General features: G+C 43.7%; 1 protein-coding gene across 1 annotated transcript in view; it reads right to left on the bottom strand.

The window, feature by feature from the left end:
* The window catches only part of LPCAT3 (lysophosphatidylcholine acyltransferase 3), a 40,122-nt gene that overhangs the window by 5,585 nt on the left and 11,912 nt on the right, over positions 1–22,625 (bottom strand). Inside the window, exons 2-3 of the mRNA XM_058743849.1 lie at positions 933–1,040; positions 305–411 (exon numbers count right to left, since the gene is read on the bottom strand). Of these exons, the coding sequence (XP_058599832.1) occupies positions 305–411; positions 933–1,040 (215 nt within the window). The remainder of the gene's footprint in view (positions 1–304; positions 412–932; positions 1,041–22,625) is intronic.

The following is a 22,625-nucleotide window of genomic DNA, read 5'->3' as shown; positions in this document are numbered from 1 at the left end:
GCCTTTACGCGACACCCCTCCTGGACAGCTAGCTGGGTAGTCCTGGTCAAAACCAAAGAACATGAATGGCGCAGTCCTGTGCAAGGGCTCAGCTGTTCAGGTCATCGTCACTGCAACCTGCAGATGGGGCGCCTGGCACCTGTGAAGAGTGACCTACCTGAAGCCATGCTGCGGAGAGATGTCGGGAGAAAGGACTAGAAATCGGGTCTCCTAGTTCACTTTTTCTGCGCCACAGTCCCCGACCTCCCCCCTCCCCCGGACGGCTGTTGGCTGTGGTCTGAGCTGCCGAGGGAGAGGCGTTTACCATCTGGAAGCAAAATGTAGTGAGGACGGCAGTGACAGTGCGGCCCATCAGTCGAAGGATGAGGAACTGAAGTCCAACACACAGCAGGGAGTGGTAGAGCTGATTTCCTGGAGGCGGAGAGGACAGCAAATTTTAGCCTGTGGTGGTTTTGTTTTTGTTTTTTCGCATTCTCACCTGTGCTGAGACTTCTAAACACAAAGAGAATATTTAAAGAAAAAACCTTTGGTATTAGGATTTTTTTCTTTTCAAAGAGACTCAGATCTTGGCGGGAGGGAAGGAAATGAACTGTATACATATAAGGGATCGTCAGGGCGTTGCTGCATTTCTGAGTGTTTGAGCTAAAGGGATGCTCCTGAAGAAGGCTGCTTGCATCTTTCATCCAGTTACAGCCCCAGCAGAGGAAATGATGGGGGGCTGGCAAAGGTAACCAAGCACTCTCAAAATGTTATCTGGGAAAGGGATGCACGGAAAAGGAAAATTAAGCTCTGGTCCTGTGCATACAAACCCTCTCTTTGCAAGCAGAGCGTTATTAACTTCCCTAGCCATCACACTCTCTCCAGAAACTCTGTTTAAGCCTGTTCCTTCCCAGGTTCCCTCCAATCGCCGTGCTACTGCCAAGTTCACTCACCAAAGTTAAAATAAGCAATTGAGAGGCCTGTAAAGGCGTGGAAGAGATGGATGAGGTAGCTGTCCTTGAAGTAAAGGTAACGCCGATAAAATACAGCCATGGGGTAACCTAGAGGGGAGAAAAATCAGTCAGAGGGTCACGCATGCCTGATGCCCTCCCGGTTTTGGAAGTTTCTCTGGCATGAAATGCAGCCCAGAGTGGAAAATACGTCCCTTATGTGGATGACAGCAGAGAACAGTATCCAAGAATCAAAATTTGCTTTGTAAATACAAACTTAAAACTGAAGATATGGGGGCACCTGGGTGGCCCCGTCGGTTAAGTGTCCAATTTCTGCTCAGGTCATGATCTCGCAGTTCGTGGCTTCGAGCTCTGTGCTGACAGCTCAGAGCCTGAAGCCTGCTTCGGATTCTGAGTCTCCCTCTCTCTCTGCCCCTCCCCTGCTTGTACTCTCTCTCTCTCTCTCTCAAAAATAAATAAAACACACACAAAAAATTTTAAACTAAAGATATGAATTTTATACTGAGGCAATACAAAACTGGGTCCTAAGACTAGGTTTCCTTTATAGCCTATTAAATATTGCTAGGAATTTTCTCTTGCGTTTTTCTAAATGACACAAGGAATTAAGGGTGCCTAACGATGCCCTGAGATGCTAGTTTACACCTTTATGCTCGATTATGATTTCATCACCTGTCCTATTAGCAGAGTAATGTCAGCTTATTAACATTATTAAGAGGACAAATATAAATTAAAACCAGGCTACAAAATGGGATTACTGACTGCACATACAGTTGTAGACTCCTCACATACTGAGGTCTGGGCATCAACTGTGTTATAAATCCATGTAAATATCCTGGGGAAATGTCATCTAAAGCTGTGATTCCGAGTATAGTCCCAGGGCCACGATGACGGAACTACAAGGGGTCTCTGCTGGGTCATAAACTGATTAGGCATGGCGAAAGGCAGCTTACGGAATTAAAAAGGGTCAATAACATTTGGTATTTCTGAACTACAATCAGTATGTTCCATGGCTTTACTACACATTCAGTGTTCTGTCAAGGAGCGTTCTACTTTTTTTTTTTTTTTTTTAATGTTTGTTTTTGAGAGAGAGAGAGAGACAGAGTGTGAGCAAGGGAGGAGCAGAGAGAGAGGGAGACACACAATCTAAAGCAGGCTCCAGGCTCTGAGCTGTCAGCACAGAGCCCGACGTGGGGCTCGAACCCATGAACTGTGAGATCATGACCTGAGCCGAAGTCGGATGCTTCACTGATTGAGCCACCCAGGCGCCCCAGTCAGGAAGCGTTCTATCAAGAAGTCTGGCTAACGTGCCCGGAAATACTCCTCCTGCAGCAGAGCACGTGCAGAGAACTGGAATCCCCACGTCTTTCTGGAAGGACACTTCACATATCCTATCATTGCATAATTAGTGTTCCTGAGCTGCTCATGATTTATAGTTGCTGCACCTCTTGCTGTCAAATTATAGGTTGCAGTTAGTCTTTCGTGGGCAGTATGCTGGTATGCGTGGTTAACTCTGAGATGCTTAGGAACGTGTTGGACACAAAGAAAGTGCTCGATTATTTATTAAGTGAATAGAAAAATGGATAATCATGTTTTATATTGGCCTATGTCCTTCTAGTCCTTTTCCCCGTTTTTTTCTTTTAATTTACCAACACAGTTCGGGTATTTGTGTATCCTGGTTTTTTCATGGAACAGTGTGTCAACTATTTGATCTTCTTGGTGCTAGGACTTGCTGATGTTCTTTGATTGCTGTTTTCATCATGGGCTAGGCTCTTTAACAAATTTACAGCTGCTTGCAAGTAGTTAATTCTGCAGATGGTCTATGGATCATGGGCTCATTCATTTGACAGATGTTTGTTAAATGCCTACTCTATGCCAGGTATTCTGATTATAGAGCATATAATGAGGAAGGAGGTGGCATGTAATGGTTTATTCTCTTTCTTTCTTTTTTAAAGTTTATTTATTCTGAGAGAGAGCAAGCAGGGGGAGGGGCAGAGAGAGAGGGAGAGAGAATCCCAAGCAGGCTCCTCACTGTCAGTGCAGAGCCCGATGCAGGGCTCAATCTCACGAACCCGTGAGATCATGACCTGAGCTGACTTAACCACCCAGGCGCCCCTGTAATGGTTTATTTTCCTGCTAGCAGAAGATGAAGTGATATAGGATTACTAGGCTCAAGGGAGAGGGAGACATCTATAAACCCTTTCATAGTCAGATGAATGAGCAAAGAAACAGGATTGAGTCTCATTACATATCACATGGGCAGGGACAGAACACCAGGTTACAGCAAGTTTTGCTAAGAAGTAGAGCCAGGTACTAGAAAGTATATAGAATAGGGTCCAACTGCCTTAAATTTTTTGCTTTTTACTTTTTAAAAATATTTATTTTTGAGAGAGAGAGAGAGAGAGAGAGAGAGAGAATCTGAATCAGGGTCCAGGCTCTGAACTGGACAAAGAGAGCCCAACGCAGGGCTTGAACCCAGGAACCACGAGATCATAACTTGAGCAGATGTTGGACGCCCAACCTACTGAGCCACCCAGGCGCCCCTCATTTTTTTTTTTAAGTTTATTTAGAGAGGGAAAGTGCGTGTGAATGAGAGGGGGAGGAGCAGAGGGAGAGAGAGAATCCCAAGCAGGCTCCATGCTCAGCATGAAGCCCGATGCGGGCTCGATCCCACAAACTGTGAGATCATGACGTGAGGAGAAATCAAGAGTCGGAGGCTTAACTGAGCCACCCAGGCACCCCTGCTTTTCATTTTTAATGTTTTAGAAACAGGAGTACAAATGAATAGAAGCGATAAATAGGGTAGATCTTAATTATCTAGAGTACTGGTAAATGAGTTCATCTATAGATAGTGAAGAGCTTATCTCTTTAGGCACTAAGACCTGTAACCAACTGGAAGCACTAAAACCATTTAGAATGCTTGAAATTAAAAAAACAAAACAAAACACGACACACACTACTCTGCTTCCTTAACCTGAATATACTTAACATTTTCTTGGTGATCTGGGCCATAATTATTCTGCAGTACAGTCATGATGGCTTTGTGACCTGTCGAGGAGTGTGAAACCGTTTGCTCGGACCCTGTAGGCCCTCCACTGTTCGGCATTCTGAGTTCTTGTATCTGTTTCTTATGGCCTTCATGGCCCCTCCCTTGCTATTCAGGGATCAGGAGTCACTTCTTGAGCTTCGTAGAGTTCCTTTCCCAATTTCTACTTTACTGCAGGCCTTAGAAACCGTAACTTTGTGTAAAGTTGTCAAAGGTGTAAAAAAAAGATGTAAGAGCCAGAGTCTTGGGTGCTTTCCTTACAGGAGACTTAGTGCACAGGCCGGGTGACATCTGTTCTGGCCGCTCCAGGCCCCTTCCTCCTGTTTTCAGGTATATTTGGGGGGGCGGGGTGGGGGTTGTTGAGTTCCCTACACTCAAGAAGATGGAGCAACTGGCAGAAAAATTAAAGAAGGCAGCAGGCCAGGTTACCACAGACACGGAGGTCCTAACAGAGAAGAGCAAAGCCCGGAATGAAGCCTCAGAGAGAAGAAGGAGCTGTGTGTCAGCCGAGTTGCTGGGACAACCCAGAGCTGATTTTGAGCGTAAACATCAAACCTGGCTCTTGGCTGCCACTCAGCTCAGCGGGCTTCGGGGCCTGGCTGCCCAGTCACCCCTTGAGGGATGTGCTGTTTGGCGCAGGATGTTGTCCCTCAAGCTGTTTCTGAGTCTTAACGCTTTTTGATGGGAGTCGATTACTGTAATGGCTGCAGTCACCGGAAGAATCTTTAAAAACCAACGAGAGCACCTCTTCGCTCACCGCCCACCCACGAGTCTGATTCGGCAGGTCTGAGTGACCGTGATGTGCGGCAAGGGTTAACAAGCACCACCTCACGAAAATCCGAAAGCAAGCCGGCAGCACTTACTAGGTCCTGAGAATAACATTCTAAGACTGATGGTCGGGGGTTCTGGTCTTTCCCATAATAGCACCAAACATGCAGAGAGGTTTGTTTTATAAACAAATTTGCAGCTTCACGCAAGTAGTTAATTTCCTAGATATCCTGTGGATCGCTGGCTCCCTCGTTCCTTTGACAAATGTTTATATAAATGCCTACTAAAGCCAGGTATTCTGTTTATGAAGCATAGGAGAACTTGTTTGGCTATACTGTAACTGTTTCTTCTTTTTGATTACGTTTTAAAGGTGGGGAGGGCTTCAGAAACTATTAGCAGATGAAGGATGATGATCTAACACATATTAAACCTTGAAGATCCCCTACCGGAATGGGAATGTTCCAACAGCAAAAACTAGGGCATTCAAAATGCTCTGAACCTCGAAGTACACTGAAGTGGGTCCTCTTCAGAGGTTCAGCAGTCATGGAGCGTTTCCAGCTGTACTCTCCAGTCACTGGATCAGTCAGGTCCAAGCGCCACTTGAGTCAGAAACTAGGATCTGTCACAACCTAGACTGTCATGGAACTCCTTATTCTCTGTACGGTAGTTGTGAAATTACTTGTTAATCCTACAGGTTTGGAGGCTTCATTTGAAGAAGTAGAAATGAGCTGTTTAGGGGCACCTGGGAGGCTCAATCAGTTAAGCGTCCGACTTCAGCTCAGGTCATAATCTCACGGTTCATGGGTTCGAGCCCCGCATCGGGCTCTGTGCTGACAGCTCAGAGCCTGGAGCCTGTTTGGGATTCTGTGTCTCCCTCTCTCTCTGCCCCTCCCCAACTTGCACTCTGTCTCTCTCTCTTTCTCTCTCAAAAATAAATAAACATTAAAAAAAAAAAGAGCTGTTTGTATTCAAGTCTGATTAATTTCTTTGACTTTCAACCTGTATAGCTATTTCTGGACTCTGGAGGAATATGGTATGACCCCATTTGATCAGTCAGTGGTTCATATTACCCCGGTGAAAGGAATATAGAGCATTTTTGGCAAGTGTGAGAGAGAAGACAGTTAGAACTGCGATGTGTTGGCTTAGTCAGATACTTATACCAGTTTTGTCAAAGAAGAAAACTACCTCAAGCACCATACAAAGAGTTGGTATAATGTCCATAGCATACTGTAGTGGTGTTCAAACTTTCTGCTCTCTTTAGACTCTTAAAAATTATGGAGGACCTCAAAAACATTTGTTAATATGGATACTATCTATCAATATCTACTGTATTAGCAAATAAGAGGTGCCCAGGTGGCTCAGTGGGTTGAGTGTTCGACTCTTGATTTAGGCTCAGGCCATGATCTTGTGGTTTTTGAGTTTGAGCCCCACATGGGGCTCTGTGGTGACAGCGTGGAACCTGCTTGGGATTCTCTCTAAATAAGTAAGTAAATGAATAAATAAATAAAAGAAAATTTTAAAGTATTTAACTACTAATTCATTAAAAAATAGTAAACCAATTATATAATATATAACATACTTTTAATGAAAAAAACTATATTTTTCCAAAACAAACAAAACCATTTAATGAGGCCAGTGGCATTGTTTTACATTTTTACAAATTTCTAGCCTTTGTCTGGCTAGATGGAAGGTAGCAGGATTCTCAAATCTGTTTCTGCATTTAGTCTGTTAATATGTTGTTTTGGTTAAAGCATATGAAGAAAATCTGGCTTCACGCAGATATACAGTTGGAAAGAGAATCTTAATAGCCTTTTCAGATCATTCTGAGTATTATTCTTTGATACTATACCAAAACTGGACAAGTAACTAATTTCCTAAGGGTAAGTGGCAGTGTGGGATCTGCAACCATATCAGTGAACTTTTCATTAAGGGCTTAAACTCACAAACCTGAGATCAAGACCTAAGCTGAGGTTGAGAGTCGGATGCTTAACTGACTGAGCCACCCGGGTGCCCCCCGGCTAAAATCGTATTTCTTTTCTTTTTTTTTTTAATTTTTAACGTTTATTTATTTTTGAGACAGAGAGAGACAGAGCATGAACGGGGGAGGGGCAGAGAGAGAGAGGGAGACACAGAATCGGAAGCAGGGCTCCAGGCTCCCACCCATCAGCCCAGAGCCCGACGTGGGGCTCGAACTCACAGACCGCGAGATCGTGACCTGAGTCGAAGTCGGAAGCTCAACCGACTGAGCCACCCAGGTGCCCCTAAAATCATATTTCTTTTTTTTTTTTTTAATTTTTTTTTTTCAACGTTTTTTATTTATTTTTGGGACAGAGAGAGACAGAGCATGAACGGGGGAGGGGCACAGAGAGAGAGGGAGACACAGAATCGGAAACAGGCTCCAGGCTCCGAGCCATCAGCCCAGAGCCTGACGCAGGGCTCGAACTCACGGACCGCGAGATCGTGACCTGGCTGAAGTCGGACGCTTAACCGACTGCGCCACCCAGGCGCCCCATAAAATCATATTTCTTAATATCACCACTGATTTCCAGCAGAAAAGCCTTTGTGTATTGGGAAGTTGTCAAGCTCATGGTAACGGATACAAGTTTTCCCAAATTCTAATATTCACTTGAAAGCTTGAATTTCAGTACTGACTACAAATACTGTCAGTTGTTTTCCCTGAAGTGACAGGCTCGCTGTGTACATTTTCGAGAAACTATGTGCCAAATGCCCACATCTCAGCAACCACAGTCTGTCAGTCATTCTTTCAAGTAAAAATGGTGTTCAATGAAAAAAGGAGCTGCCACTTCAACACGCAGCTCAAGCACCGCACAAGACCTTGGCCTCCACATGCCATCGCACTTCAGGATGAAGAAATGCTTTGTTTGTATTTCCCAGTTCCTCAAATATAACATTAAGAGAACGTGTACTCAAGGCTTGAGATGTAATAAAATTAATACTAACTGATGCTTCATCGAGGATATTCTTGTTTTTAACATTTATTTATTATTGAGAGACAGAGAGACACAGCATGAGCAGGGAAGGGGTAGACAGAGGGGGAGACACAGAATCCGAAGCAGGCTCCAGGCTTTGAGCTGTCAGCACAGAGCCCGACGCGGGGCTCGAACCCACAAAACTGCGAGATTGTGACCTGAGCCCAAGTCGGACGCTTAACCGACTGAGCCACCCAGGCACCCCTCATCAAGGATATTCTTAAGTGAACCTGGCCTTTTTCTTTTTTTTGGACTGAGAGTGCGCTGCAGGGAAGAATACAGTGACTGAGGGTACAGCTGTGCCCTTGCCCTGACTGGCGCTAAGGCACCCGCAGTCTACCCACTGTTTGTACCATCAGATCAAATGTCAATGCAGTAAAAATGGCCAATAACATCTTAGTATTATAGTGAAGACAATTTTAAGGTTCTCAGTGACCCCTCGGGGCTCATGGACTACACTTGGGGAACTGATGAACTGCTGATATATGGAATGATATTTTGGCTTAATCTTCCTTCTTATAATGCCCACATCTGGACCTTTTATTCCTCCCTGCTTTACTCACCCGCCCTCCTGTATTTTTTTTTTTTTCTATTGAGGTATGATTCACATACCAAAAAATTTTGCTGTTTCAAAGTGTGGAATTCAATGGTTTTTAGGATATTCACAAGGTCGTGCAAACATCCCACTATCTACTTCCAGAATTTTTCAATCTCCCCAAAGGAAACCACGTATCTGTTACCAGTCATTCTCCATTCCCTCCTGTTCCCAGACCCTGGCAACCACCAGAGGTTACTTTCTGTCTACAAGGCTTTCACATAAATGGAGTCATATAATATGACTTTTATGTCTGGCTTTTTTCACTTCACATAATATTTTCAGGGTTCATTTATGTTATAGCACATATCAGTACTTCATTTTTAAAAACATTTTTTTAGGGGCACCTGGGTGGCTCAGTCGGTTGAGCGTCCGACTTCAGCTCAGGTCATGATCTCGTGGTTTGTGGGTTCGAGCCCCACATCGGACTCTGTGCTGACAGCTCAGAGCCTGGAGCCTGCTTTGGATTCTGTGTCTCCCTTTCTCTCTGCCCCCCCGCCCCCCCCCCCAACTCTGTCTCTCTCTCCTTCAAAAAAACAAACATTAAAAAAATTTTTTTTAACATTTTTTTATTGGAGTATAGTTGACATACTATGTGATTACCAGTTTCAGGTGTACAATATAGTGATTCAGCTTTTCCATTTGTTAAGCTACGTGCACGGTGCATTATTCTTTCTTTATGGCTGAATAATATCCCGTTTATGCATACACCATTTTGTTTATTCATTCACCAGCTGGCGGACATTCAGGTTGTGTCCACTTCTGGCTACTATGAATGAGGCTGCTATGGAACATTTGCATGCAAGTTTATGTGTGAACACATATTTTTCCGTTCTCTTAAGTATATACCTAAAAGCGGGTCTCTTGGTCCTCTTACTGTCTAACCCTGCACTTCTCAGTTGGTGGTGCAGACCAGTTTTTAAAATTTCCCATTTTTTGTGGACCAATACTTCTGTTAAAAAAAATTTTTTTTAATGTTTATTTTTGAGAGAGACAAGAGAGCGTGAGCAGAGGAGGGGCAGAGGGAGACACAGAATCCAAAGCAGGCTCCAGGCTCCGAGCTTTCAGTACAGAGCCCAATGTGGAGCCTGAACCCACGAACTGCGAGATCATGACCTGAGCTGAAGTCGGATGCTTAACCAATTGAGCCACTCAGGCGCCCCCCTGTTGTGGACCAATATTTTTGTAAAATACAGAGTCATGGGCTTGGATGATGTGAGGCTGTCAAACTGTTACAAAAGTTCCTAAATGTTAAAAAAAAAAAAAAAAAAAGTTCCTAAACGTTGACTCTCACTTTCTTGGCTTGCTTTGACAGGTGGCCGGTTACAATCTGAATAGATCGCACCGACCTATCTTTCTTTTTCTCGTTCACTGAAGGCTTTTTCCTGGCTCCTAAATATGGCTGATCTCCAGGATTCAGTGTTGACTCTCTTACCATGCTCGCTACGCTGCCTCTCTGGAAATGGCATCTACTCTCACCATTAATAGGATCTTCACGCCAAAGACAAACACATCTTTAATCCTAACGTCTCAAGTTTCAGTTCCACATTTCCTACTTCCTGGCCGGACATCTGAAATTCTGTATTAACTAAAACACAACTTACCCTCTACTGAGCCCTCTCTTGGCTTCTGTTTTTATTTATGGTGCCATCATTCTCCAGGTCACCCAACCACGTTCAAAAGCTTGAGTCTGGCTTTGCCCCCTCCCTGTCCTTAGTTCCCTCCTTTCCATAGGATCTCAGCACTGTTACCACCTTGTCTTCTGTGCTCCACTGACAGGTCAGACCCTTAAGCACTCATCCTTAAGCTCCTGCACCCTGAAACTCATGCTCCCAGCAGCCCTATACCAGAGTACTCTTCCTTCAATTCCTGCTCAGAAAACACCAATGACTCCCAAATGACTCCCGATGACTACTCAACAGAGTGCCAGTCCCTAAGCCTAAGACTCAAGGTCCCTCTTCTAAACTACATTTCTAATTAAAACTTCCATTTCTCTGCTTCAGCTAAAACTGATCTGCCAGATTTTGCCCAAACATATCTTAGGTCTTTTGACTCTAGACCTTGGGTCATGCCAGTCCCTTTGCATGGAACGCCTTCTCCAACCACCCCTCTACCACTCATTCTAGAAAACCCAGTTCTTTCCTTTTGTAAGGCTACCTCAGACCACAGTGAACTCATGGCCCTGTATATTATGGACTTGTGCCTTAAACCCATGGTACTTAGAAATAAGACTCTCATTTGGTAAGTCATTATATACTATAATGTGCCATTCTTTACATTTTTGTTGTGTATTAAGGTCTTTTGCTTGATTGGTCAACAGTAATGGATGTTTAACAGCTGTTTGACCTTGAGCATCAGTTTCCTCGTCTGTAAAATGGGGGAATAGCACCTGCCTCAGTGAGTTGTTGTAAGGACAACACATACAAAGTACTCAGCACAGTGCCTAATATATTGTAAGTGGGCACAAAATTATACAAATACACATTCACATAAAGTTAGAGGGAGGTAAACAGGGCAGTCTTTATTTGCCAAACATCTCCTTTCACCTTCCTGCTAACGGTCTTTTTTCCCTTTGTAGCCTCAGACCCTTAATCCTCTTCTTAGCTCATATTTCTCTTGTTAAAAAAAAAAAAAAAGTTAGAGGGAGGAAAAGCAGGCGTTATCTGAGAAAATTCTGGGGCAAATGGATATCAGAGCTTCTGAATCTAATCTTCATTCCATGTGACAACCAAATGACTAAGGGGTTTCCTTCCCATCTGCATTTCAAAAGAAGACTCATAGCGTATTTATTTTATAAGGGTACTGACTTCGGCTTGCCAACAGCACTTTTCCCAAAATACAATGTACTACTAGAATTAAGGCGCACTTTGGAGTTAAGACAGACCTCAGTTGTTACTTACTAGCTGCCTCAGGCTTATTGATTGTTAACCTTTTTGTCCTCAGTTTCTGTTAACCTGTCTCATCAGTAAAATGAGTATCTAGCTTAGGGTTTGTATATTAAGCCTGGTACACATCAGATGCTCAGTAAATGGAATTGGGCCACCTCTGCTTGAACAGTGAAGTGCCCAGTGATCTCATCTCGTCACCTGGCTGTGAATACCACCCATTTGCTGAGTTCTCCCCAATTTTCATCTCCAGAACAGACTGCTCCCTTGGACCCCACACTGCTATCGACTACTCAACACTTTGAGTAGGGGCACGCCTAACAGACACCTCAAATTTAACAGGTTCCGAAATGGCACTGCTGACCTACCCTCCTCCCTAAACCTGCTCCTCCCCTAGCCTGCCCCACTTCAGCAAACAGCAACTCACCCCTCCCTCCCTTAGGACTGGAACCCTGCAACCCTGCCATCATTCTTGACCTCCCCAGCCACGTTCCGCCCTCAACCCAGCCAGTCAACAAATCCTGTCTGTTCTACCTTGAAAATAAGCCCAGAATCTGACCACCTCTTCCCCTGGTCCAAGCCAACACCGTCTCTGGCCTGTATTATTATATAGTTGCCGCCTAACTTCCTGGCTTCTGCTCTTGCCTTCGTTCAGTCTAGCCTAACACAGCACCCATGGATATTCTTTTTTTTTTTTTTTTTCCAGTTTATTTTGATAGAGAGAGAGAAAAAAAGAGAGAGACAGAGATATTGAGGGGGGAGAGGGGCAGAGAGAGAGAGAGAGAGAGAGAGAGAGAGAATTCCAAGCAGGCTCCGCACTGGCAGTGCAGAGCCTGACATGGGGCTCGAACCCACAACTGAGTCCAAACCAAGAGCCGGTAGCTTAACCAACTGAGCGATTCAAGTGCCCCACTCACAGGGATTCTATTCTATCAGATCAGCTCATTCCTCAGCTCAAACCCTCAGAAGGCCTCCAATCTCACTCAGCAAAGCCAACAAGACCTGTTCACTCTCCCCAGCTTTCTCTGGCCCATCTCTGCCTCTGCCATGCTTCTTCCCCAGCCACAAGGCTCTCCCGTCCAGGCAGTTGGGCAGGTCCAGCCCCAGAGCCCTCACCATTAGTAGGTTCCTAGCCTGAAATGCTCTGTGTACAGATAAACTCCAGTCCCTCAGGTCTTTACCAAAATGTCACCTTATCAGTGAGGCCTTCCCTGACCTTCCCATCTAAAATTGCACACACTCCCTCCTCCTCCCCACCAGCACTCACCACCAACACACACTTCTTGTTCTTCTCTGCTTTACTTTTCTATTTCCCCCTCAGCACTTATTAATCAATTAATTATTTATTTACATAGTATATATTTTGTTTATTTATCAGCCTTTGAAAGTAGGGATTTTTGTCTGTTTTCTCCCCAGTGCCTAGTACAAATCCCGGTACAAAAAAGGTCTCAAAAATATTTGTTGAATGGATGACAAAATGAAAGGATGAGAGAATATTCTCTAGGCAGTCAATGAAGTATTTATTAACCATCCACTATGCGTGGTCAGCGTTGCATTAGGCAAAAAGGGGAATGTTGGTAGAAACCAAAGAGGTGTTTTTTAACCCCTAGGGAGCTTTGCAGATAAGAGAGAAGTATCAAACACTGATGTTCTTGAAGTACTAACTGCATGGAGTAGCCAATGCTGTAGGAGTCAGAAAGGACAGAGATCAGCAGTGACCAGAGAAGTCAGGATGGATAGAGAAGATAAGGAAAGGGCGCTCCTGGGAGGAGAGTAATGTAGTAAAGACGCAGAGGTAGGAAAGAGCCCTTCAGAGTCACTTCAAGAGGGGTTCACTACAAGGGGGGCAAAACAGCATAACAAAATGGCCAGGAAGGTTTGGAAAATGGGCAGTCTGAAATGGGCATAACAGGAGAAAAGCAATAGGACTGTCTGGATGTGGGGGGGATGACAGAAAAGGAGAAATTAAAGATGAGTAAGCCACTGTGATGGTCTTCAAGATTTTTGCTGGAATAAGCCCCAAAAAGACTTATGAAAAACTCTATAATCCCCTGTCACATTTTTAAGTTGTCATCTATTAGTTATAAGCTTAAACAATAGCAAGTGATGTGTTTTTTAAATGTATATCGAAGCTGTGCTTTAAGTGCGTGTGGAAATGTCTGCCGATGGCAGGCTAATCAGCTTGATCAGACTTCCTTTCCGTTAAAAGAGGCCTAGGCTCATTTTTAAGTTCTAGTAAACATGCTAATACTTCTCTCTCATAACGACCATCTTATTTCTGAATTCTGGCTTTAAGATGGATAGATAAAAGGGGTGCCTGGGTGACTCAGTTGGTTAAGCGTCTGACTCCTGATTTCGGCTCAGGTCATGATCTTATAGTTTGTGCGCTGGAGGCTGAGCTGGGCTCTGGGCTGACAGTGCGGAGCCTGCTTGGGATTCTTTGCCTCTCTCTCTCTCTCTCTCTACCCCTCCCTGGCTCTCTCTCTCTCTCTCTCTCTCTCTACCCCTCCCTGGCTCTCTCTCTCTCTCTCTCTCTCTCTCAAAAATAAATAGGAGTGCCTGGGTGGCTCAGTTGGTTAAGCACTGGACTTCGGGTCAGGTCATGATCTCACGGTTTGTGGGTTCTAGCCCCACGTGGGGCTCTGTGCTGACAGCTTGGAGACTGGAGCCTGCTTTAGATTTTGTGTCTCCCTCTCTCTCTACCCCTCCCCCGCTCACGATCGGTCTCTCTCTCTCTCTCTCTCTCTCAAAAATAAATAAACATTAAAAAAAATTTTAAAAAGCCAGATAGATAAGGTTGTCATGAGTTTGTCACCTGGATAAAATAAGAGCTGCTCAACTATATGCTAATTATACTTTATTTTATTTTTTTAATTTTATTTTTTTTTAACGTTTATTGAGACAGAGAGAGACACAGCATGAACAGGGGAGGGGCAGAGAGAGAGGGAAACACAGAATCGGAAGCAGGCTCCAGGCTCTCAGCCATCAGCCCAGAGCCCGACGCGGGGCTCGAACACGCGGGGCTCGAACTCGCGGACCGCGAGATCGTGACCTGAGCCGAAGTCGGACGCTTAACCGACTGAGCCACCCAGGCGCCCCCATGCTAATTATACTTTAAAAAATAATTACAAAAAAAAAAAAAAAAAAAGGGACTGCTCCTCTTTGCTTTACTTTTGTGGCATCCTGGGGCAACCCACCATACCTTTTTTTCACTTGTCTAAGGCTGCTAACAGGTGACTTTAAGGGAGCTGGGAAAGGAGAATCTTCAAAGCAGACAGTCTTAAGCTTATTAGTTTTAGACAAGAGTACATATGGAAGCTGAAAACCTGGAAATTAATTCCCTAATCCATGCCCATGTATCCCCTGGAAAGTCCTTGTGTACCCCTTGGGTACACGTACCCCAACATGAAGACGAATAATACGAGAAGTTTTGCAGAAAGAATTCCAAGTAATTTAACTGCTAAGTAGCTTCATTATATAAAAACAAATCATACAAAACAGAATGCACCGTTGCCTTGTATTTTACAAATACAACATGAGACTCAAATGACATTTCTATTTTGTTAAGTAGACTTCCTGTGCAGCGAGGAGCCCAGCGTGGGGCTTGAACTCAAAACCCTGAGATCAAGACCTGAGCTGAGATCAAGAGTCAGACGCTCAACCAACTGAGCCCAGGCGCCCTGACATTTCTGTCTTTTAACAGCTGCTTTACGCTAAGACCCCCGGGCCCGAGAGCACACACTTATTTAGTCTTCCACCATCGTCTTCAGGGAACTGACCGTGAGAAAACTTAAGAAGATCTGCTTGAAATCCATGCTTTTATCCTTTTCTCCAGATTCAGAGAAAAGATGTGCCTTCCTCCTCTTTAAACATCTCCTCCTTCCCTTTGGGCCCAGTCCTTGGAATTCTAGCCATCTCAGTCTCACCAGAGAACTTTATGGTCTTTCTTGCTAGCTTCCTTATTCTTTCTTCCTCAATGATAACGATTATTATTATCATTAATGCCAGTGAATACCAACGAAACGCTTACCGAGTACTTACTACATGGCATGAGCTGAGTTAAGCACTTTACACACATTATGCCACTTAATCCTCCTAATTAAATGAAGGAAGAAATAATATTATTGTCTTCACTTTCTGAATAAGCAAACAAATAAAAACAGTTAGCTATACTGTGCTGATTGCTGAGTAATCCATGCAGCTGGATATTAACCAATGGGTCTCACCTCTAAGTCCGTGACTTAAGCCCCTAGCACATGATCTCCTCTAACTTCAAACTTCCCTTCTAGCCCTTCCCACTACCCCTGTCCCTTCACTGCTGCTTCTAGCTACTGTTCAATCCCACTTACTCCTTTTGTAGTCAATTGCCTACAATCATGGTCTAATTCATCTATTTCTTGTCTACCCGTTTCTTGGCTTTCAGCAGTGCTCTTAGGAACTGTTTACTGACAAGATTATGGAGGCTTTTTGGAATTTCTAGTTAGAGATGGCTGGAAAAAGCCCCAGTTTCATTCTTATCTTGCCTGGATGTTATAATTTTTCTAGTCTATGGAAGGTTACCACAGATAATGTCTATCTTGCTTTGGGCAATACAGCAGGGCCATGTTGGAAGGATCTATCAAACAGCTATCTGTCCTTTTAACCAAATTTCAGTTAAATTTTTCCAAGGATTACAGACTAGAATATAAAATAGGACTGCTTTTGAACGTGGCTTATTTGTTGTTTATTTATTTATTTATTTATTTAAATTTGTAATGTTTATTTTCAGAGAGAGAGACAGAGTGTGGGCAGGGAAAGAGAGAGGAAGATGCAGAATCCGAAGCAGGCTCCAGGCTCCGAGCTGTCAGCACAGAGCCCGACGTGGGGCTCGAACTCACGAACCGTGAGATCATGACCCGAGCCGAAGTCGGACGCTCAACCAACTGAGCCACCCAGGCGCCCCTGTTGTTTATTTTAACAAATACTTTCACGTGATAATTTTATCGTCACTATTTCTACTTTGAAGATCTGCCATTCACTTCTTTTTTCCATCAAAGTGGAAGTTCCTGTGCCCAACCACTATACAGAGAAAAGGAAGACAAACAAATGGAAAGGACAGGAAAGCTTTGCCCGACACTGCCTATTCAAGCAATTGGCAACGGGTTAGGCACGTATGCTCGGTTACTGATCACTGTGTCAGCTGGAAGAGCACCTGTAGATTATGGACGTTTAGGTGAGGACGAAGCTCTCACCTTTGGAATCTGTTCAGAACTGGTCCTTTGTTTCTCTTCACCAGATTAGGCCTGCGGATAGTAAGGGCAAGGTGCCAACACATCTTCCACACTCTGACAATCCTGTAGAGCTTGGGCTGAGTTATGTGCTGAATGGTTATTCATAATATATTCAGATTCTTAGAACCTGAAGAAATCTTAGAAATCACTGACTCCAAGGCCTTCATTAGATAAGACACTAAGGCCCAAATGGGATCACAAGCATGCCCAAGGTTAACAGAGCACAGCTCAAATTAGAATCCACATCACTTGACTTCCATTCGGATATTCTTGCCACATGCCTTGGCACTTGGCAGTGACCTGCTAGCGACTCACTAATAAATACCTAGCTGTGTGCTTTTAAAGCTACAGCTGTATTATTCTTTGCTCAACAATAATCTATATTCAAGCATCTGTCTGCAGACACATGCACACTCATGTTTATGTTCGCTTAATCTCCTATCTATAAACAATTAACATCTACATTTTAATGCCAAGTCTAGGTGCTCTCCTGTGCTCTCTTTGTTAATCCAATTCTTGGGGACTCCCCGTCCCTACCTTCCTTCACACAGCTCAGTAAGAATATAGCGGTTCCCTTCTCAAAGCGTCCTCCAGCTGAGTATCTCGAACATTCTGACAAATGTGATACAAGATTCAAGAAAACGGGGACAAGTGATCAAAATGTCCTGGGGATCAATGAATAGAGGGGACATTTCAAAGGTAAACTAGTGGATGGCTGTTACTTGTGGGAAAGAAAAAGGGTTTGCTATGAAGGTTAAGAAATACTCGGCTTTGCGCTGGTGGTACGGAGCCTGCTGGGAATTCTCTGTCCGTTGCTCTCTGCTCTTCCCCTGCATGTGCACACTCTCTCTCTCTCTCTCTCTCTCTCTCTCAAAAAAAAATATATACATATTAGTTTTTTAGTCACTTAACCCAACCCAACAACCTAAACCCGAGCTGCCCCAAAGTCCCACCAAGAGTGGGACTGCTCCATTTAAACCAAGTGCTCTTAGTAATGAGCAAGGCCATGTTAAGCTTAGTGCTGGTGGCTGATAGACCCACACGTTGGCTAAACTGGTAAAATCTGCTACAAAGGCTGAAAAGTTAAGACCCAACAGAGGACTGACTTTGATGTCACCATTTTTTGTTATGCCACAAGGAGTTGGACACGAACAGATTCTCACTAGCTTCTTAGTCCAGGAGTTAGCTGTCCATCAAGGCAAGCCCTCCACAGTATTTTAAGTCTGATTAGATGGCAGAAGGGATGTCAAGATCATTATCCAGATGTTTGAATGTCCGGTTACAGTATTTTTCTATACTACAATGGTTTGTTCAAATGGTCACATAGTTACTTTGTTACTGTAGATAAATTTTTTTCTCCCCTCGGACTTATTCTACAAAAATGTACAGACTGAAAGAATGTTAAAGCTAAAAGAGGCTGTTGACTGGCCTTTCTCCATTTTAGTGGAACAGGGACAACAGCTGTTGAGACTGACTTTGAGGCACGTCAAGACACCAAAATGCTTTTCTTAGCAAAGACAGTGTATCACATTTTAATTTTCTGTAAATTAATAAACGACATGGTGGCAACTTGTAGCCAATTATCTGATCAGCTAGAATATCCCTGGACTCAGGAATCAAGAGTAATCTAGTTCAGAAAATCAGCTCTGCAGTTTGGGTAAATTACTTAGATTATTTGCATCTCAATTTCTTCATCTGTGAAATAGGGAAATTGGCAGCCATATCTGCAGGTTGTTGTATAGATTAAAAGAGAAAATATCCATAGAAGCATCATACATGGATTTCTTTGGGACCACTTAAAAATTCTACATGTCAGTGCACCTGGGTGGCTCAGTCGGTTGAGCGTTGGACTTTGGCTCAGGTCAAGATCTCACGGTTCATGGGTTTGAGCTCTGTGTCAGGCTCTGTGCTGACAGCTCAGATCCTGGAGCCTGCTTCAGATTCTGTGTCTCCCTCTCTCTCTGCCCTTCCCCTGCTCACGCTCTGTTTGTCTCTCTCAAAAATAAACATTAAAAAAATTAAAAAAATTTACATACGGGCAAATATTTTATATAAGCATAATCTATACCTAACCTTAAACTTGGAGTATTCTTTCAACTGGTTTGGCCTCTGCCCACCTCACTATGATTTAACTAAATTAAGCCTATAGCAAGTTGCAAAAATAAAGGTCTGTAAATTGTACTCGGTACTCCAGAAGAAGACCATTGGCCATGAAGTGAATAAAGCTTTAGTTTCAAGGCTTGTCCTTGGCATAGGCCCCATTTAAGGCTCTGGGCAGTGGTGGGGGGTGGGGGTGGCAGCTAACAGCATGTTCACATGGTCATATGTTTTTGTGAAACTTGTTAGCTATTTTTGTAGCCTTTTTCTTAAAAAAGGTTCCCAAGATTATATAAGCTTCAGGTCCCCCAAATCTTGGATTATAAAAAAAAAAAAAAAATCAACCACAACAAAATTAGGCATATGCCAGAAAATTCTTCTACTCCCAGAATCCCATGGGTACAGGGCTTCATCCAAGATCTTCCAAATGACAAGCATATTCCCCAAATAAGTTCTGGTGGGGGGTTGTGGTGGGGGACGCTTGGCAGCAGTGTTGGTGGCTGTAGGATCCCGGCCGTCAGTGGCGGCACAGGTCTGAGGAGGGGTGAGGCTGAGAAGGCTGTGACAGGATTGTGACTGGTAGGCAGGGAGAGACAGCTGGGACATGGGATGCAAGGGTGGTACGTGGGAAGCAAATTTTGAAGAGGAGAAGGGGCACAAAGACTGTCGGTGTGGACTTCAAGATACATCGTCACCCCTAGCCAGCGTGCAGAGTAAGGGAGCAGAGCAAGGGAGCAACACGTTGCCTACAAGCCCTCTTCCTTGTTCATTAACAGTTTTACGTACAGTGGCTGAAATGCTGGGTACATCAAGAGACTACAGGAGGCAAGGGGATGCAGCCAGGGTTAGAGAGGGGAGGAGAGGGGAATGGTGGGGAGGAGAGTGGTGGGGAGGGGAGGGAAGGAAAGGGAAGCGGAGCGGAGCGAAGCGAAGGGAAGCGAAGGGAAGCAAGGGAAGCGAAGGGAAGTGAAGCGAAGGGAGTGGGGCCACAGGGTGTGTGTGTGTGGGGTGAGGTATCCTGTATTTCATTATACTATGGCTATGCATTTCAGATGGCAGAGGCATCTGTGTAGGTCCAGGAGAGGAAAGGACTGTAGAAATCATTTTATCACCTGCGAAAACAGGCCCATCACAGGCACGGTGAGAAGCAGCGGGCTGGCCAGACCCCCACGGCGCAGCCCCCTTCCCTGCTCTCTGACCGGTCCCCCCTTCTCTTGCCTCTTATTTTCCTTTCCTGCCCTTTCTGTTATTGCTTCCTCCACTTCCTTCCCTTATACAGACCTGAAGTGTTCCCCCCCACCCCATTTTTAACGCTTTCTGGATTTTGTGCGTTATGGTTCTCTCTCAAAAACGTCTAACTGGTGTGTAGTAACGTGAGTCCCTCCTCACCCCCACCCGCGCCCTTTGAATTTATGGCACTGGTTTTCAGTGGAGAAACGGGCCCTTCGCTCCCATGGTGACTTGATCTTGCCTAAGGTTGCCTGAGGGATGCCCCGTCACAAGGCCCAAGTGGCTAATTAGCTGTTCTTTCTCCACCCCTCCCACCTACTGCTCATGATAATTTCTCTCTAGAATTTAGAGTCGTCAAATCTGATCTTTGTAAATACAAACAAGGTAGGTGAGACTTTTTTCTCTGCAGGTATTTCAGCAAATGAAACAATAAACCCTTTCTTACATCTAAGATTCTAACAGAAGGAAAGATAACATACGCCCTGTAATTGTCCTCATGAATCTGAATAGGTGTTAATTGCTGGGTTCTGCTCTACCTGTGATCATACACAGTCCCTCTTTAGTCTTTTTTTAAGTGTAGAATTCACTGAATTTTGGTATATTCTCATTGTTGTCCAAGCATCCCCAGGGTCTAATGCTGGAACATTTCCATTACCCTGACAAGAAACCCCACCTCTCTGAGCACTCAGTCCCAATTCACCCCCCACCTCCCCATCTCATCTCCTGGCAACCACCAAACTACTTTCTGTCTTTATGAATTTGCTTATTCTGGACATTAAAAAAAAAAAAGTTTATTTATTTTGAGAGAGAGGGAGGGAGACAGAGAGGCAGACAGAGACGGAGACAGAATCCCAAGCAGGCTCCACTCTGTCAGAGCAGAACCCAATGCGGGGCCCAAACTCAATAACCATGTTATGACCTGAGCCGAAATCAAGAGTCGGACGCTGAACTAAGCCACCTAGGTGCCCGACTTATTCTGGGCATTTTATTAAAACAATTTTTTTAAGTGTATTTATTTATTTTGAGAGAGAGAGAGAGAGAGAGAGGGAGAGAGAGAGAGAGATATGAGGGAAAGAATCCCAAGCAGGCTTTGCACGGTCAGCTCAGAGCCTGATGCAGGGCTAGAACCCACAAACGGCTAGATCGTGATCTGAGCGGAAATTAAGAGTCAGCCGGTTAACCGACTGAGCCACCCAGGCACCCCTATTCTGAACATTTTATTCCAATGGAATCATACAAAATGTGGCCACTTCTTGGCACAATATTAACATAATGAAAACATTAGCATAATGTTTTCAAGGTTCATCCACATTGTAGCAGGTGGCAGCACTTCCCTTTTTTATGGCTGAATAGTATTCCACTGTAGGAATATAACATTTTGTTTATTCATTCATCAGTTGGTGGACAAATAGGTTGTTTCCACTTTTGGGCCACCATAATAGTGCTATGAACATAGGACGCAAATGTTGTACAAGTTTTTGTGTGAACGTGTGCTTTCGATTCTCTCGAGTATAGAAACGAGGGGTGGAATCGCTAGGTCATACTGTAACTTTAACTTTGAGAAACTGCTGAACTGTTTTCCATAGTGGCTGCACTGTTTTACATTCCCTTCAGCGATGCACGAGGGTTCCAATTTCTCCACATCCTCACCGACACTTTCTTATTCCTGTTTTGTTTTGTTTTTGGATTACAGTCATACTAGAGGGTGTGAAGTGGTATGTAATGTCATTTAATTTGCATTTCCCTAATGACTAATGAGTTGAGCATTTTTCTATGTACTTATTGGGCAACTGTATGTCTTCCTTAGGCAAATGTCTATTCATATCCTTTGCCCATTTTTTAATTGAGTTATTTGTCTTTTTCTTATTGAGTTACAAGAATTCTTGATATATTCTGGACACTAGACCCTTACCATATGTATGATTTACAAATATTTTCATAATCTGTGGGTTATCTTTTCATTTTCTTGGCAGTATCCTTGGATGTACAAAAGTTGGAAATGACCGATTTCTTTCTATATTCAATATTCAATTCTATATTCAATATTACTTGAATATTTGGGAAGATTTTTAAAAACTAAAAATTATATATTTTAGAATCAAAAAATACTTTAGAATATAAACCAAGAGGGTAAGACTTGAAGAAATGTGGAGCTTCTGGTGATATGATGATCTGGGTCCCCATAATTATGTTGGGTTCTTAGTGTAAATAATATAATTGTATGGCACCCAGTTCCTAGTTTTGCTTTTGTTGACTACTCTTTCAGAAGACTCAATGAAGAATTAAAGAGTGCAGTCAAATTATCCTTTGGCTAAAGAATGAGGATTTCTAGTAGCACTAATGGTTTGATATTTTTAGTCAGAGCCCCACTTTATTTGTACGCTAACTATAATCAATCTTTCTCCCTTTCGTCAGAGGTATATGTCATAAGAAACTTAACAGGGCACCGTTCCAGCTGGCCTCTGCTTGCTGGCTTACAAACAGAAGTTTTGTATTTATGGACAGTGATCCAGAGTGGTGTCCAAGTGCATCTGAGTTTAGAGTTGCTATCACAGCAGAAATCGGAAACCTCAGGAACTATAAGGCATTTACCATGCCTACATGGAAGCCACTTCTCATCACAGCATTTACAAATATACAGTGATCAGAACGTTAACTTCCTGGGATCCCATATCTGCCTCAGATCTGTATACAATATATATGCGTGAATCCTCTTTTTTTTTTTTTTTTTTAGTAAACTGCCTACAAAATTACTACCTCACCACTTATATTTTATGCAGCAGAATGACCATGTATG

This window comes from Neofelis nebulosa, chromosome 8, assembly GCF_028018385.1.
Source record: "Neofelis nebulosa isolate mNeoNeb1 chromosome 8, mNeoNeb1.pri, whole genome shotgun sequence".
NCBI lineage: Eukaryota > Metazoa > Chordata > Mammalia > Carnivora > Felidae > Neofelis > Neofelis nebulosa.
The sequence above is the reverse complement of the archived record's forward strand: the minus strand, read 5'-3'. Positions and strand labels throughout refer to the sequence as shown.